General features: G+C 41.6%; 1 protein-coding gene across 2 annotated transcripts in view; it reads left to right on the top strand.

Moving 5' to 3' along the window:
• The first annotated feature begins 854 nt into the window (after window positions 1-854).
• The window catches only part of prkd2 (protein kinase D2), a 53,679-nt gene continuing 37,806 nt past the window's right edge, over window positions 855-16,727 (top strand). For both annotated transcript variants that reach the window (XM_070543527.1, XM_015951482.3), the window contains exon 1: window positions 855-1,890. In XM_070543527.1, coding sequence (XP_070399628.1) covers window positions 1,564-1,890 — 327 coding nt within the window. In that variant the 5' untranslated portion in view covers window positions 855-1,563. The remainder of the gene's footprint in view (window positions 1,891-16,727) is intronic.

Genomic DNA, 16,727 nt, shown 5'->3' with positions numbered 1-16,727 from the left:
AATTACTGATACTCCATTTACGTTTTAAAGAAACAGCGTCCTCTAGTGGATGTATTTGCAGCTGCTGGGCGTTTGAGGCATTTTTGACACACAATTAACAGTTGTCTATTTTTTAATTGCTTAAATGAAATTGAAAATAAAATGTGACCTTGAAGGGCTCACATTAGAAGAAAAACGAGATTATAAACAAGAATATGAAATTTTAGCATCTGATGTTGCAGAAAGCTTCTCTCTGTGGTAGATATGATCACCACAGACACCACACCTCTGTTTTGACTTCTTGTTGTCCTACTTTTTTTTCCTTTCTCAGCCTTTGAATGTTCAGTTAGGTTTTAAACATCTATATTAGGTGTGGTTCTGCACTGAGGTCAGTTTTATTATGAAAAAAACGTGTAATGGAAGGAATAAAGGGAAACATTTGTGTTTCTATTGAGGGACACAAATGGCAAAGTGAATTTAGGCAGTGATGGGAGTGTTTGTGAGTGGGGAGCTGCCCCCTCAGGCTGCGTAAGAGGATCTACGCTGACCTCCTCAGAGGGCAGAGGGAGGGAGCCAACAAGTCAAACAACCCTTTACCAAGGAAGGAGGAGAGGGGGAGGAAAGGGAGGAAAACCTGGGAGTAGGGAGCCAAAGAGGCAGTCCTTAGTGAAAAGCAATTGGCTTCAGGATGTGTCAATCATCTCACTTCCTCCTTGGTTGTGGTAAGATCACAGATGGGAGGGCAGGGGGGAGGGTATGGGGGAGGTAACCTCAGATCAGACATCCCTCTCTCTCTCTCTCTCTCTCTCTCTCTCTCTCTCTCTCTCTCTCTCTCTCTCTCTCTCTCTCTCTCTCTCTCTCTGCTCTTTCACAGAAAAAAGAGACTGCACTGGGGTTGAAACTGAAACAGGGTTAGGATTGTAAAAGGAGTGCAGACACTTTGTCTCCGTCATTCTCATGGTTTCCTGTTTAAGGAGGCCATTTTGTCACTCAGCCCTGGAGCAGATCACAACAAAGTTTGGCATTGTTGTTTTTATTCCCCAGCTCTCAGCCGCGACTGAGACTTTCACCACCAAGTTTGGACTTTCTACTCTGCAGACCAACATCTTTCACCAAACCAGCTGAAGGAGGGCAGGAAGGTGGAACAGCAGCAGGAGGGTGACTCTCTCTCTCTCTCTCTCTCTCTGCCTCGGTGTAACTTTGAGGCTTGAGTGTCCCTCACTCTCTCTCTCACACGCACACGCACACACACACACACACACACACACACACCACACACACACACACACACGTTGCTCCTGCTTGTCATGCCTGGACAACAACAGGAGTCAGACGAGAAAGAAGTGACAGAGAGGAAATAAAAACATTACTTCCTGGATAAGGATTTCTTCCCTAATCTACGGACAGGAGGGGGATCAAGGACTCAGAAGGATGGAGGTTGTCTGCTGAGTGTGTGTTTCCACAATTCCTTTGTTTAACAAGAACAGTTTGAATGAGTGTGGCTTTTCTGAGAACTTTACACCACACCTGGGCGTGTGTTTGTCACTGCTGAGCTCCAGGCAGCCCAGAGCCCACAGACTCCTAATGGCAAATGCTAGCAGCTGTGTGACCCCAGGACTGATGTCCCAGGTCATCTTCCCCCACGGAGGCGTCTCGTCGCCCGACCCAGCAACGATGCCACAGGAGAGCCCATTATCCATGCCTCCCATATCTCCTCATGGTGGCTTTCCAATGATTGACCTGGCATTGGGGCAGTGTCCCGGTGGGACTGTGGTCCCCTCCATGACCCCCACTCCAGCAGGTGTGTCCTTCATCATCCAGATCGGTCTGACCAGGGAGTCCGTCCTGCTGCCCCAGGCTGCTGATCTGGCTTACATCAAGCAAATCGCCTGCTCCATAGTTGACACAAAGGTAAGACAGTTGAAAATGGGTGTGTTAAAAAAGACAGAATAGACCGATCAGGATTTTTCAGGGACTGATTCCGATGCAAATATTTTGGGGAAAAAAGGTCACTAGCTGATTTATGGAGACAATCTGAGTGTTTATTTTAGATACTTTTATATTTCATTATCCTTATGAACAGGATTTAAAAACAAAACTGACCAGGGATCGGTATTACTCGTGCTCTGAGCTTAAAGGGACACTTAGCCATTTTTTCGTACTTTCAAATCATTGGTAATGCTTCCTTTTACAGTCCCCTATTTACAAAGTACTTACATGGTAGTAAGTGAAAGTGTAATATTGTTTCTGAGTACTTAAACGGTTATTACCATGTAGCTCAGGTTCAATTCTAGTTTTTATTTTCTTAATCATTCCCAGTGTATACTGCTCTACACAATAATTACACTTTATTATAATTATACACTTTAATTACACAATAGTATACTTTAACTTACTATGTAATCACCAAGTAAGTACTTAGTAATTAGGGGACTGTAAAAAGAAGCATTACCAAATAATTTTCTTGAACCAGCATGTTCTAAAATGACTTTTTACAGGGTTAATGAAATGCCACCCAGCCCCTATGGCCCACGTGGCCAGAATATTCCACTTGCAACTTCAGATTGGCGGGCCGCTCTTTTGAGCTGACGTACTTGGTGCTGCAGTCTGCTTCCAGCACATTTCATGCATGTTTTAAATCATGAACACAGCTGATTTGTTTAATTTAGTGATGAATCACTCCTGTAGACACCAATGAAGGCTGGGGAGAAGTTTCAGCTGTTAGATTAAGGTATTAAAAAGACAAACGCACAGCGACGAGACATGTTTTGATTTGGTTCTACAAACGTACATTAGGGGGTGCTGAAAGCGAGCCAAAACTGCCTAGTTCCCCTTTAACTGTCTAACAGTAACCAATCTACTAGACCAGGGGTGTCAAACTCAAACTCACAAGGGGCCGAAATGAAACTCTGGGATGGAGTCGAGGGCCAAACTTAATATTTTTTGAAAAAGTGACGGTAAATTTGCACATTTTCTTTATCAACATATATGCAATTTTGAACCTTTAAATTTGGAAACAAACTTATTTCTGCATTAACACTGAATGTGGAATAACCTAATTACACACGAGCAAGTCAGTTACAAATAAAACACATCAGTGGTATTCATTACTTGTGGTGTATTCAGCATTTTTAAAATCTATTCAGGATTTATGTTTTCTTGTTTATTCATTTTTCATATTTTTATTCTCCTTTTTTCTCCTGTAATAAGTGTCATCACTGCTGTGATGTCTAGCTTTCCCCACTGAGGAACAATAAAGGGATTTTCTATTCTATTCATCTATCTGCAGCCTTTCCACTTCCTGTTTACTGTAGGTTAAATCTTTGCTCACGGGCCAACAACAAAATAAAAATATGATTTTATCTTAAATGAAAATGCAACATCTCACCTGTTAACTTTCATGTTTTGGAGCAGAAAAAGAGCATAAAACCAACATATTTAAAGCTCAGTTTGCTCCACTGGTTTACTGTGATGCTCACCTGTTCCAGGAAGATACCTGCATCATGGGGTTGATCTGAGCTGAGGAGGAGACTCCTGTTGTTTTGTTCATCTTCATCATAATAATGACAACATTAGATGACAACAGGTGCTCACATAGGTTTGTGCTGATGAACATGTCTGAGCAGCTTGACCACGTTGTTGTGTGTCGGGGAGGAAACACGACAGCAGCCACAGAGCCATGCTGGTTTGAGCGTGTCGCTGCTCGCTGGAGTTATATCAGCTCTGTCTGGAAGTTAGTTTGAAAACTTTCTCTTTAAGTCGTGAACACATTACTGAGCGTCTAGAATCTCCGTTTCTGGGCTTCAACGTCAGAAAACAGCTGAGTGAACTCAGCGCTGAGTGAAAGGAGTGTAGTTGGTCCGACACAGCGGAGCTGCAGACACCCAACTACACCGATTGCCTCGGCGCTGAAAAAACACAAAGGAGGGGGCGCGTCTGCTCCGCGCTGGCGCCGCAAAGCATCATGGGAGTTGTAGTCTTTGCGGTAAAATCGGCCAGCCGGCCAGTTTTAATATATTTTTGATATTTATCTCGCAGGCCACATAAAAATGCTCCGCGAGCCGCATCTGGCCCGCGGGCTTTGACTCTGACATATGTGGATTAGACTCTGAAAGATGAAATTAAAGTTTTACAACCATCCTAGGTAAAAACAAATCCTTCCTTTGGGATGAGTGTTGCACCTCTGCCCTTATGGGAATGGCATTAGCACATCAATGTATTGTCTAATAAAAGCATTATGCAGCCAGGTGTCTGCAATAAAATGGGTCTGGTGTGATCACAGCTAGCCAATACCTGTTAGTTACAAACAGATCAACATCCATCCATCCATCCATCCATTCATTCATTCATTCATTCATTCATTCATTCATTCATTCATTCATTCATTCATTCATTCATTTTCATCTGCTTATTTTCATCCACTTATCTGTAGTCGGGTTGCAGGGGCAGTAGTCTAAGGCGAGAGGCCCTCTCCCCAGCCACTTGGGCCAGCTCCTCCCGGGGAATCCCGAGGCGTTCCCTGGCCAGGTGAGAGACATAGTCCCTCCAACGTTTCCTGGGTCTACCTTTAGGTCTCCTCCCGGTCGGATGTGCCCGGAAAACCTCACCAGGGAGGCGTCGCAGGAGGCATCCTGACCAGATGCCCGAGCCACTTCAACTGGCTCCTCTCGATGTGGAGGAGCAGCAGGTCTACTCCGAGCTCCTTCCGAATGACCGAGCTTCTCACCCTATCTCTAAGGGGGAGCCCAGCCACTCTTCGGAGAAAACTCATTTCGGCCGCTTGTATCCGCGATCTCGTTCTTTCGGTCACTACCCAAAGCTCGTGACCATAGGTGAGGGTAGGAAAGTAGATAGACCGGTAAATCGAGAGCTTCGCCTTCTGACTCGGCTCTCTCTTCACCACGACAGACCGGTACAACGCCCGCATGACTGCAGATGCAGCACCAATCCACCTATCGATCTCACGCTCCAGTTTTCTATCACTCATGAACAAGACCCCGAGATACTTAAACTCCTCCACTTGGGGCAGGACCTCATCCCTGACCCGGAGAAGGCATTCTACCCTTTTCTGAATCAAGACCATGGTCTCAGATTTAGAGGAACTGATTCTAATCCCAGCTGCTTCACACTCGGCTGCGAACCGCACCAGCGAAAGCTGAAGATCACGTTCTGATGAAGCCAACAGGACCACATCATCTGCAAAAAGTAGAGACCTGATCCTCAGGCCACCAAAACGGATGCCCTCCACACCTTGGCTGCGCCTAGAAATCCTGTCCATAAAGGTTATGAACAGAATCGGTGACAAAGGGCAGCCTTGGCAGAGTCCAACTCTCACTGGGAACGAGCCCGACTTACTGCCAGCTATGCGGACCAAGCTCTGACACCGGTCATACAGGGACCTAACAGCCTGTATCAGAAAGCCTGGTACCCCATACTCCCCGAGTACCCCCCACAGGGCCCCCCTAACCTATAATTATTATCAAAGACAAGTGTATGTGTTTCAAAACCTGAAGAAGAACGCTAACATCTCCATATTTCTTACACACATTCGGTTGAGTTTGTGGCACATTTTGCACAGTGGGACATAAAAACTTGTGTTTAAAGTTTGAGAAACAGCTTCATCCAGATGTTCACCCATGGGAATGCACATGTATTACACAGGAAGGACCTGCCCCCCCCCCCGCAAGTAGTCGATGACTCTCAACTTGTGTTTTCTTGCCCCAATAAGCTGCTATTCAATGTTTAGTCCATATAGCGTTGGCCATTTTCAACCCCCTCCCCAAATGCCCTGCCTCCAGCAAAAGACCAAAGAGAAAACTTCGAAAAACACAAGCAGACAAGGGCAGGCTTGAAGGAGAAGTAAAAACATCCCCTTTGCAACAGGAAGAGATGAGCTTTATGACATATTTGGTGTTTTTTTCTCTTTTAATACGGAACTGTCAGCACTTTAGGTGGAAATCACCTGCAGTAGATGAAACGATCCATACTGATTCAGGATTTAGTTTTTATCCATTAATTATAGGCCGGCAGGTGATTATCAGCTGACTTCTGCAGCCTGATCAGATCAGCTATTTGAAATTCACCACAAACTTTCCAGGATGAAGCTGTAGCTTTCTTCAGCCAGAAATGGCTAATCTTTTTTTTTTGTGCAGCAATTTTTTCTTAAACAAATCTTCCCACGCCATGCACTTGCTACGATTCGCTGAGCGGACTGTACCCAAGTCCAGCAGAAATGACAGAATGAGCCAACCTTTTATAAGTGTGCTCACTGCCATGAAGAAATTTCAACAGGTGTTATATAAAAATAAAAACAAACACCCGTATTGTTGGATGCAACCCATTTCTCATAGTGTGTTCAGCTAAAACATGACTTTTTAGCTTTTGTCATAAATTGACAGGGAAGATTGGAAGCAGACGGACGAGGGTCGAGAAGGCGTTGGCACTCCCATCAGGTCATACTGTATTTAGGTTGATCTGCTCAGCCTTTATCATGATTGTCCATCTCACAATCACGCAGAGCTTCATACATGTTTAGTTTATTGATTTCCTGGTCTTGAAAGGTGACTTTAGTTGATATGAGAAAGTTATGCACCTTGCCAAATCATAAATGACAACTAACTCTGCAGCAAATTTAGGGTTTGCATGAAAAGCAGTGGTCTGACGCACCAAAGAAGGAAAGCAGAACTAGAACAGAGATTGTTGAGCAACCAAATTTAAAAAGCATGCTGAGAATCTGTTTGTACACCACAAAGCTGCTGCTGACAAGTCAGGTGTGTTGTCTTATGATTCGTGAAGAAGATCAGAAGGTGGAAGAGAATTAGTGTGACAAGAGCAGCGAGGACAAGTGGGAAAAAAACACTAGAATTACCAAAATAATTGGATGTATAATTGAGAAAAGACAATGTTCTGTAAATGTTTTTAAAGATGCAAGCTCAACAACCAATGATATTCCTGCTTTTATATAGCGTAGAAACCTAGACAAACCATAGCAATAGCGAAAGATTCCATACTCCAGCATAGCCTCAGCAGGTCTTCCATTGGCCCGAACAAGTTTAGGTTGCGCCAATCACAACGCTCTGCTTGCAGAGAGACACTGGGCGGGCTTAGCGCCAGAGCTGCAACAGAGAAAAACTCCAAAAATGGCGATGGCACAGGAACATCGCTGGTTTGAGATGGCTTTGACATCAACTTTGGACAATTTAGATTTGGGCTTTACATTGAGACATGAGTAGATAGATATACTTAAGTCCTTCATTTAGAAAAATTTGCATTGCAATGTATTTAGATTTATTTGTATTTGCTTCTTCATCAGCGACACCCAGTTGAATGATTTCCATAGCCATGAATACGTCACATTGTTCGTTGCTCTGATTGGAGGCAGCATGAAGGACAATCATAGATTCCACCACACGACTGAGCTCTATCTTTATCCCTTTTTAGAAGACACACCATGTCAGCAAATCGGCGTAATACTGCTGCCACGGTGAGTCTTATGAACGTGCTGTGGTGGTATGACAATGCAGGAAGTTTACGGCATTCATTCTGCCAAGATTGGTAGTAATATTATCGCAACGCCGGGCTTGTGAACGCAAATTACGCCTTGACGCAAAAGAGGGAGGTGTCATGATCACGTGAGGAATTACTGCCGGACTCCGGCAGGAAACTATATTGAGAATGAAAGTAAACATGGCATGATGTTGCATCTTTTGAACAGAATCAGCTGAGATGATAAACCGGAGCGATACGAAGTTCCAGGAGCTTCTCTCTGTTAGAGCTGGAGCTCAGATCACCAGAGACTGCAAGGGGACTGTGGAGGACGGACACTTCTAAGAAGCGAGTTATGTACAAGATAAACGGAAGTCTGCAGCAGCGCAGAGGTCGCCCCCATACCCCTTTTTACCACCATTGCCTAACCTTTCAAAAAAGGATACAATTGCGCCACATTACCACCATAGTCTGATCACTTTTAAAAGATGTAAGGCTCCCTGATGCCAACTCAGCATTGTGGAAAATTGGCTGCAATGTTCTCTAAAAGAGAGTTATGAGTCGTGGCCAGAGTTTACTTTTACATACGTAAGATGACTTGCCAGGCTAGCTTTATGTGCCTACATGCTAACCAACAAAGGCGGAGTTTCCTTTTTAACACATCATAGGTTGGGTAAAAGTAACAATAACGACCCTTGTTCATGCTGTTTCGGACGAGTTTGCTGGACTACATTGCTGTTTATGTTTGAAATCCAAGAGAAAATAAAGGCAGGTAACAATGTCAAAAATATAATTTTACCTCCTGAAACAAAGCAACATAAATAGTCAGACCTCGTTTTCTACTCTAGTCGCACACGCAGCGAACAATCCCCTACCAAAAATCCCCTAAATGCTAAACTCCTGCCCTGCTGGAGCTGCAGCTTTAGAAGGGAAAAGTGGACAATAGGCCGCTTGTCCTGGCTCGGCCAGCGGAGTGCGACACATGAGTCGGACTGTGCACGCGTGAATGCCTACATTGGTGGGTTTGGATTCTTGTTGGTAGTTTGGTACCCCCATCACTCCACCCCTCCTCCCAAAGCCATCCCAGAAAGGGTGAGTCATCACCTCTGTTTATTCACAGGATCTGTCTTTGTGTTCCATTGACACATTTTTCCATTTGCTTCTCCAGCATTGCTTCATCCTTCAGCACACTGCCCCCTCAAACCAACAGGCATCCATTAGAGTCAGACTTCCTCCACACCTTTGAGAAGCACAGATTTCCTCTCGAACCGGCTGAAGTGCTCACCAAAATCCCTTTAAGCCGCCATGCTTCCATCTGAACCCCCAACTCTGACCTAAAAATTAAGAACAAAGTCTGGAAAACAGAGCTCTGCTTCCATTCATTTACAGTGCAGCCCTCAGGCATTGGACAAAACCCAATGAGTCCTTCTTTTACACTAGCTTATCTATTTCCTCCATAACAAGAACCAAAAGAACCGAGCACATCATTCCTGTTCTGTATCTACACTGGTTACCAGTAAACTACAGAACTGATTTCAAAGTGCTTCTACTAGTTTATAAATCGCGCAGTGGCATGGGTCCAGAGTACGTGTCGGGTCTCCTTCCTGTATACACGCCCAGCAGGGCTCTGAGGTCTTTAGGAACAGTCAGCTTGAGAAACTCTGGATCAGAACCAAACAGGGTGAAGCTGCTTTTAGCTACTTAGCTGCACTGAACACATTCATGTATTCATCAGCCTTTGAATTAATGTTCCTTATGCTGCACCTTCTACACTGTAACTCCTCACCCAGTCTTTAACTTTGCCTTTTGTCTTACTCTTACGTCTAATTTCATTTCTGTATTTAAATTTGATCTGTTGATTTCAGGTTCTTGCTGTTGTTGCTCCTGGAAAGCACATTGAATTGATTCTGTATATAAAATTTTCCATAAAAATAAATATTTCCTTTCTTATCATCCCAGTTTTCATTTCTTACTTCCATGTATTTTAATTCTTTGGTTTTCTCACTCGTGTCTTCTTTTTGATCTCACATCTCCATTGAATGTCCTTACCCTCAGATTTCTTCACACACTTACTCTCCTACCATCCTATTAACATTCCTTTTTGTTCATCTGCCAATACCTCTCCCTTCTTGGTGCCTCGTCTTCTCTAAATATCATTAATCCACTGGTATTCACATCAAAGAAGTGGAACTTTTTTTACGCTATTGCCTGATTGTGTGTATGCTGTAAGGAATTATGTACTTGGAAAATCAGCGCAGGTCTGCCGAAAGGTGTGGCAGCTGAACAGTTTTTTGTGTTGGCGTTGGCATGTTGTTTACGTCGTCGCGTCTGATTAGTTGATGTAAGTGGGTGTGCAATGTACGCAAGCCCGCGAAGATGAGAGTGAACCTGTTCATCTCCTTTTGCTGTTGGTTGTGTCATGGCATATCGAACAAATCTGCAAATTTGTCTGTGATTAGTCATGTGATGCTGAGCTGAAACATCTGGAGAGCAGCTAAAATAGATATTAACAGTTTCATTAATTTGGATGGTTTCAAAACACAAAAGCTTAATGCCTTTGACACATAAGCACACACACACACGCACGCACGCACGCACACACACACACACACACGCAGCTGTGATAAAAGACCTTCCTCCCTATCCTTCCCATTGTTTCCACCTCCGTTCTGGGAGAGGTTGCTTGTTATTATCTCTCTCGCTAAAGTAGAAGTTTGGCTCTGAGACTGAGATCACACACACTACCTCCTGTTTACCTCACTTGGAAGTGAATTCTTCTCTCACACACACACACACACACACACACACACACACACACACACACACACACACACACACACACACACACACACACACACACACACACACACACACACACACACACACACACACACACACACACACAAACAAATACACATCAAAGTGCACATTTTGGCCTAGAGCCTCCAGTAAAAATGCTGTCTAACATAATAATTTATGAAGACCTTTGATATATTGTTTTTACTTGGTCTCATAACTTGTTTTTAACGTGTGTATCACGCTTCACTTATCCTTAAAGAGACAATGTGTAGTTTTTACCATTAATCTCCGGAAATATCCATCAATATGTTGTTGAAAAGGAATGAAAGGATGCCCAGTTGTTGAAAAATATTGGTGGCTTTGTAACATATAACTATAAAAATCAGGTCTAAGACACATGGGAGCGGGACTAAGTCTCTGAGCGATACCATATTAGATGCCATGTTTCCTTCTACAGGAGCCCATGAGGACAAAATGCATTTACTGATTAGTAACAAACAGTTACAAAACTTTCGCCGTTCTTAACTGTTGTTGTTTTACACGTTTACCTCTTCACTTGTTGCCAAAGATGATGTGCTTGATATTTTGCTAAGATTTGCACCCTCCAGGGCCTTTTGACCCTAATGGGCATTTGTTGGTAAGGTGTTATTCTAACACAAAAACACTACTTCCGTGCAACAATTTAGGTATCTACTGCCCCCTATCGCCAGGAAAAATACACACTGTCACTTTAAATCCTGTTCATGCAGGAGTTTCTAGAGTCTCAAAATGTTTTTGATGACCTTGCGTGAGTCACAGCAGCTTCCACACTTATCACTGGAATTTTGAACAAGTTTGATTTTTTAATCACATATATAATTATGCAATATATAATTATGTCTTAATAATTTCATGAAGATTTTTTGTGACTAAACTAATCTGTAAGAAGAAAATGAGTAATTTTGGTAATCTATAGTGTGATTTCATCTGAAAGTTTGCATACACTTTTCATCATTATGAGTCTTATTATCACCAACAGTCAGGGCCCAGGAAGACACTGGTTTTAGTCATTTTCAGTCAGCCTTTAAGCGTGATGGAATATTAGAGCCACGTGGAAACGTTTGGATTAAAGTCAAAATGTCAAGAAAAAAGATCAAAAGTTAAATATTTGATGAATAGTTTGAAGAAGCAAACCTTTGTGTGAACTTTTATGCTGTTGAATCTCACTCTGTTTGTTCTGTTTTTTATTATTGTAACTGAGAGTTATAGCAGTGTTATTAGCAGTATTAAGGTATTTAAAGCCGTTGTAGCAAATCGGCAAACAAGCTAGGTATTTAATACAAACATGGTCACGGAACGCTCACCCCTCCCCTCGGGTATCTTCCCTGAGACGCTTTTGCTGGAACCGGGAATCAGTGATGCCATAGGGAACGAGATAGAGCTAAACACCAGTTACCATTTTCTAGGTCCAAATGTCTTTTGGTCTTCATGACTTCAAATCAAGTTTTTCTTTTTGGGACCCTGATAGTTTGCCCTAATGTAGAGGTGGTGGCTGTTTCTCCTTCACTAATATTAATGAGCAGAGAACATCTCACACCAGCAGCATTCTGCAACTAAGTACGCAAGCGTGTTATTAGTGGAAGACCCAGGGAAGTGCGGCGATTTGGCCAGACTGACAACCGGATGGTCCAATAGTTGCTTTGGGCCAAAACATAACTTTATTATTATTCTCTTTTATTTTATTTTTATCAATATATTTATAGCTATACCATGTTAGAACATTAAGATGCACGAAAAACAGTTTTAAAGCTAATTTGCTTTACAAATTAGCTAATGCAGCTTTAACATTAAACGTGTTAGTTTCTTAAATATGGGGTGAAGTGTTTAAACTGTCAGGACTTTCTTTCATCCTTCACAATACAAGTCTCAAAGACATATAAGTACCTTAAATCATCCTATTATTGTTTTCTTGTTAAATTCAGGCTGCAGCCGAAATCACTAGCTACAGGTTGACTTTAGCTCTAGACACACATTAAAGTGTAAAAGCAAAAACAATTTTCTGTCTTTTTGTCAAAATCACCATAACACATAACCAAATGCATTATGGGTATCCTTGAGCATTATGCCAGTGCTGGTTCAGTTTCTAATTCTTATTTTTGTCTCCAAATGATACATTTATCCTCAAAATTCTATTATTTGACATGTTATTCTTGATATTTCAACTTCATTCCTTAAACAGTAGCTTGACTTTTTCTTTTTTTAAATTAAACCTTTCTGCGTTGATCTTGACATGTCCACTTATTTCTGATGAGCCATATCATTGCACCAGAAAACTGCTGGTGTGTATGCATGAAAACAAGAAAAAAGAAACACCTTCATGGTGCGAACGCAGCTGTCAAACAGTTTATATCAACTTTAGGCAAACTCCCTCCAAGCAGCTATGAACATATTCTGCCTGCTAACATCACAATGCTATGAAGCTAACTGAGCATCTATTTTGAAACAGCCCATTCCACAGTAACACCTATCTGTTCTGATCACCCAAACGTGTCCTCCCCCCGGGCTTCTGTCCCCAGATTTGCATGCTAGCGGAACACTTTTGCATGACTGACCGAGCTTGGTGTCTCCTACAGAAGCATGGTCCGCTCACACGAGAACATTTGGTTATTCAAAACACTCCGAGCTGCTTGGACTGCACTAACACCACCCATGTTTATCGGCTATGCAGGAGAGAAACGGGGTTATAAAAGAAAGTTATGAGTCTTTGGATCTGAAGTAAACACTGAGATTGTGATCCTGAATTAGCGTACGCTTTTTTTTATTAAAATACACCAAAACACCTTTGTATAAATGCTGTTGGGTGTTTCATCTTTTAAATGTAACCCTAATGAAAGTGTTCTATGAAATGTTGCCATATTTAGAGGATGCATTATTTTTTTTTGTCTCTTCACAGATTTAGGAAGGTGTTTTTTTTATTTTGAAGGTGCTTTATGTAGAAATGAAGTAAAAATTACATCCTGAGGTAACATTTGGTTTCTGCAACCACTTTAAACAACTCTGCAATGTTTTGCCGGTTGTTGTCAAATTATGATCGTCAACGCTGCAGCATTAGCTCACAGGAGACAGGCAACCCCACACTCACCGATGCCAAACAGTAGTTATGTCCCAACTTCTTTTGTTTTGAAAGGATAAAAACTGACAATTCCAGCATCGTTAACTTAGGCCTGAAGCCTCTCAAATGAACCCTTTAAAGTTATACCTGCCTGTTTTCTTCACGTCTTTAAAATGGTCACTCGCCTCCCGGACCCCTGCATTCCTGTTCTTGTTCAGAGAAAAAGGCGACCTTGTGATATTAATCCAGCGATTAGTAAAAAGGAAAACGTTTTTGTGTCATAATCCAATTGGAAACTGCAGAGCTGAGCTGAGCTGAGCTGAGCGGCATTTAGAGGCATTTGCTATGGTGCATTTGTGGGATAAAGGGAATTAGTTCTCGTGTTAGACAAATAGTTTAGATATTTTCTTATTTTTAGAGATTGTTTTGTTTGTTGCTTTTATAAACGAGGAGTGACCTTTGTTAAGTGACACACGAGTAACCTCTTCAGCTTTTTTCTGTTCTTTGACCTTGTCACCAAACTAGAATATGATTTTAATTTAGATAGGAGGCAAATATGGTAGCATTCTTTAATTAAAAGGCCTAATTGATGACATCTGTTTGCTGTAGTAATCCAGCGTATTTGAAATGTGTGTGAAAGACTGAGCAGCAGACAATGAGGTCAGTGTGAAAGCTGACAGGATGGGTTTGGCTGCACCAGTGCAGTGTGTGCTTGTGCTGCTCAGACACACGAGATGTGTACTTGTGTGTAACTGTTAGAGGAAGTGGGAAAACCTCAGGCAATAAACACATGACATCAACTGGAAGAAACAACTGGAGTTTTGCACAAAACCCTTTTTTTTCTGTTATATCTGGGATTATTTTGAAAATATAGACAAACCTGAATGCCAACAAAGCTTAAAAACACAGTTGCCGTGGTAACTAGTTATCATACTAGCTGCATGACTTTGACAGACTGAAATCTTCTCATTGATGTATTTTGCACTTAAAACAGGTACAGCTTTATTTATTTAGACATGTGAAAAATAGTTAAGTAAAATACTGTTTTTGCGTTTTGAAGGTTACATTTTTAAAACAGTTTTCTCATGTTGGCTCATCAAGCGCATGGACCTAGCCTGCGTTTCTGTAACGAGATATGATGTTGCTGTCAGGTCTTGTTTTGCACAACCCGTTTGATAAGATCCAAGAACATTCAAAGTGCACATTTGGTGTCACAGTTTGGTCCTTAGTCACGAGCACAAGATACTTAAAATTCGTGAATGTGGTTGAAGTCAAATGGGCCGGAGGAGAGCATAGCTGCAAGCATTTCTTTTCTTCTTTTAGTTAAAAACCGAAGCTAGTAGGCGAAGATGGAGCCCATGTAAAGAAGCGAGGGAGACAGAAATAAAAGAGGAGAGGATGACTCAGAGTTCAGTAATGTGGTCCTTTGTGCCTCTCAACATGCTGCTTTGCGTGCTTTTGGCACTTTAGGCACATTGAGAAAGTGCAAACACTACTCACATTCCCACTTCTGTGTGTGTGTGTGTGTGTGTGTTTTTTCTTTACAGTCTGGTCACTCTGGGGAAAACAGATCCCTTCTCCAGGAAAAGTAGATAATTAGTAACTGAGAGTTAAGATGATGGATCAGGGAGAGAGAGAAGAACACAGATATCCTGGTGGATGAACATTTAAAACCTTCATAATTTATAAAACATTTAGTTTTGTTTTAATATTTAATCAATTATCGTGGCATTTGTTTGATTTGACGAAGTTATTTCTACTTCAGGGACTTGGTTATTAGTGCAGATGTCTGTATGTCAGACTAATAATGAGAATTCATACAAGGAAGCTGCAGATTACCTCGTATTTCATTATGTGTGTCCAAGGGAACAAAAATTATTTATTCAGTCTTTCAGCTGAGTTTATTCAAGAAAGTTCAGCTCAGCTTTATATCAGTATTTGATCCTTACAGAGTGAAAGCTTTTTAGCCACATTTCATGACTTTTATAAATCACATAAAAACATTTCTGAAGTTTAACAGGAGAGAATTATTTTCCAAATCCATCTATTTCTGAGGAATCAGTTGCTGCTTAAAATATCTGAACGTGATTTAACATGTGAAGCTGACAGCTGAGCAAACTGATGTTATGCTTTCAAAAACCCTTTAGGGAGCCTAAGTCACACCCATCTAGGAGACCTAGGGTCATCATACAGGTGAAAGTTGAAAAATGAGAATGTGGCGTAAAAATCCATTTGTCATGAATTCTACTCAGACTGAGAGACCATCTAAAGGCTCAGGAACCGTTTGCAGATGTTTTGGATTCATTAGCTGATTAGATGATGACACTTGAGTCTAGAACATTTTAACAACATTCTAATTTAGGTTTTGAATTTGGTGTTTTCACCAGCCGTTAGCCATAATCATCCCAATTATAACAAATAAAGACCTGGAATCTCTGGTTTTGCATATCATGACTTTATCTCATGTAATAGTTTCACTTTTTAAGTGAATCACTGAAACAAATTAGCTTTTGCACCATATTCTACTCTTTTTTGAGTTTCACCTAATGTATTTACTCTGTTAGTTTAGACTTAATTATTCAGGGTAGAACCTAAGTACTTTAATTGCTTTCCTAAACAACTATTCTTACTTTTTCTGATCAAATATAATTGAATATAAATAGTTGTTTATTGTATTGAAATTCAAGGCCTCAGTGTCATTTCAATCATATTAGCTGATCATTCGCTAAAACTTAGCAAAATCAAGTATCTTATAAAAGCATATGAACACCAAAGTCTATCATTTGTGCTTTAAACACTTTTAAAATAGACTTACAATGGAGGAAATACTTTATTTTGACAGCTCCATTAGTTTCTTGCTCTCTCTCTCTGTGTGTGTGTGTGTGTGTGTGTGTGTGTGTGTGTGTGTGTGTGTGTGAGAGAGAGAGAGAGAGAGAGAGAGAGAGAGAGAGAGAGAGAGAGAGAAGTGGTTGGAGAAGGTTACAGAGAGAGCTGAGGAGAGGAGGTGTGCTACAGATGTTTAGCATCCATCTTGAAAAACTTACTAAAAACTGAAAATGAGCCTGTTGTTTCTGAAGAAGAAAATCATACAGACAAGTTGTCATTTTCTCTCCTTTTCTGTCGCTGACACTCATTCATTTTGTCCTTCCCTGCCATGGATCCATTGTTTGTTCATTGAACACAATGTGGACTGAGTCCAGTGTTCCTATTGGCTTACCTGCCTTGAACCAAGCCAAGGAAAAACAGAACTGGAGGAGGAGGAGGATGGTGGGGGTAGACGAGAAGAGGACCTAGCTCCGAACAAAGGCTGGTTCAGAGCATGAGTAGCCCCTCTCATACCTGCTTAGGGATCTCATGTTACCTCCGTGTTCCA

This window comes from Nothobranchius furzeri, chromosome 13, assembly GCF_043380555.1.
Source record: "Nothobranchius furzeri strain GRZ-AD chromosome 13, NfurGRZ-RIMD1, whole genome shotgun sequence".
In the NCBI taxonomy this organism is placed as follows: Eukaryota; Metazoa; Chordata; class Actinopteri; order Cyprinodontiformes; family Nothobranchiidae; genus Nothobranchius; species Nothobranchius furzeri.
This window is presented reverse-complemented; position numbering and strand designations above follow the sequence as displayed.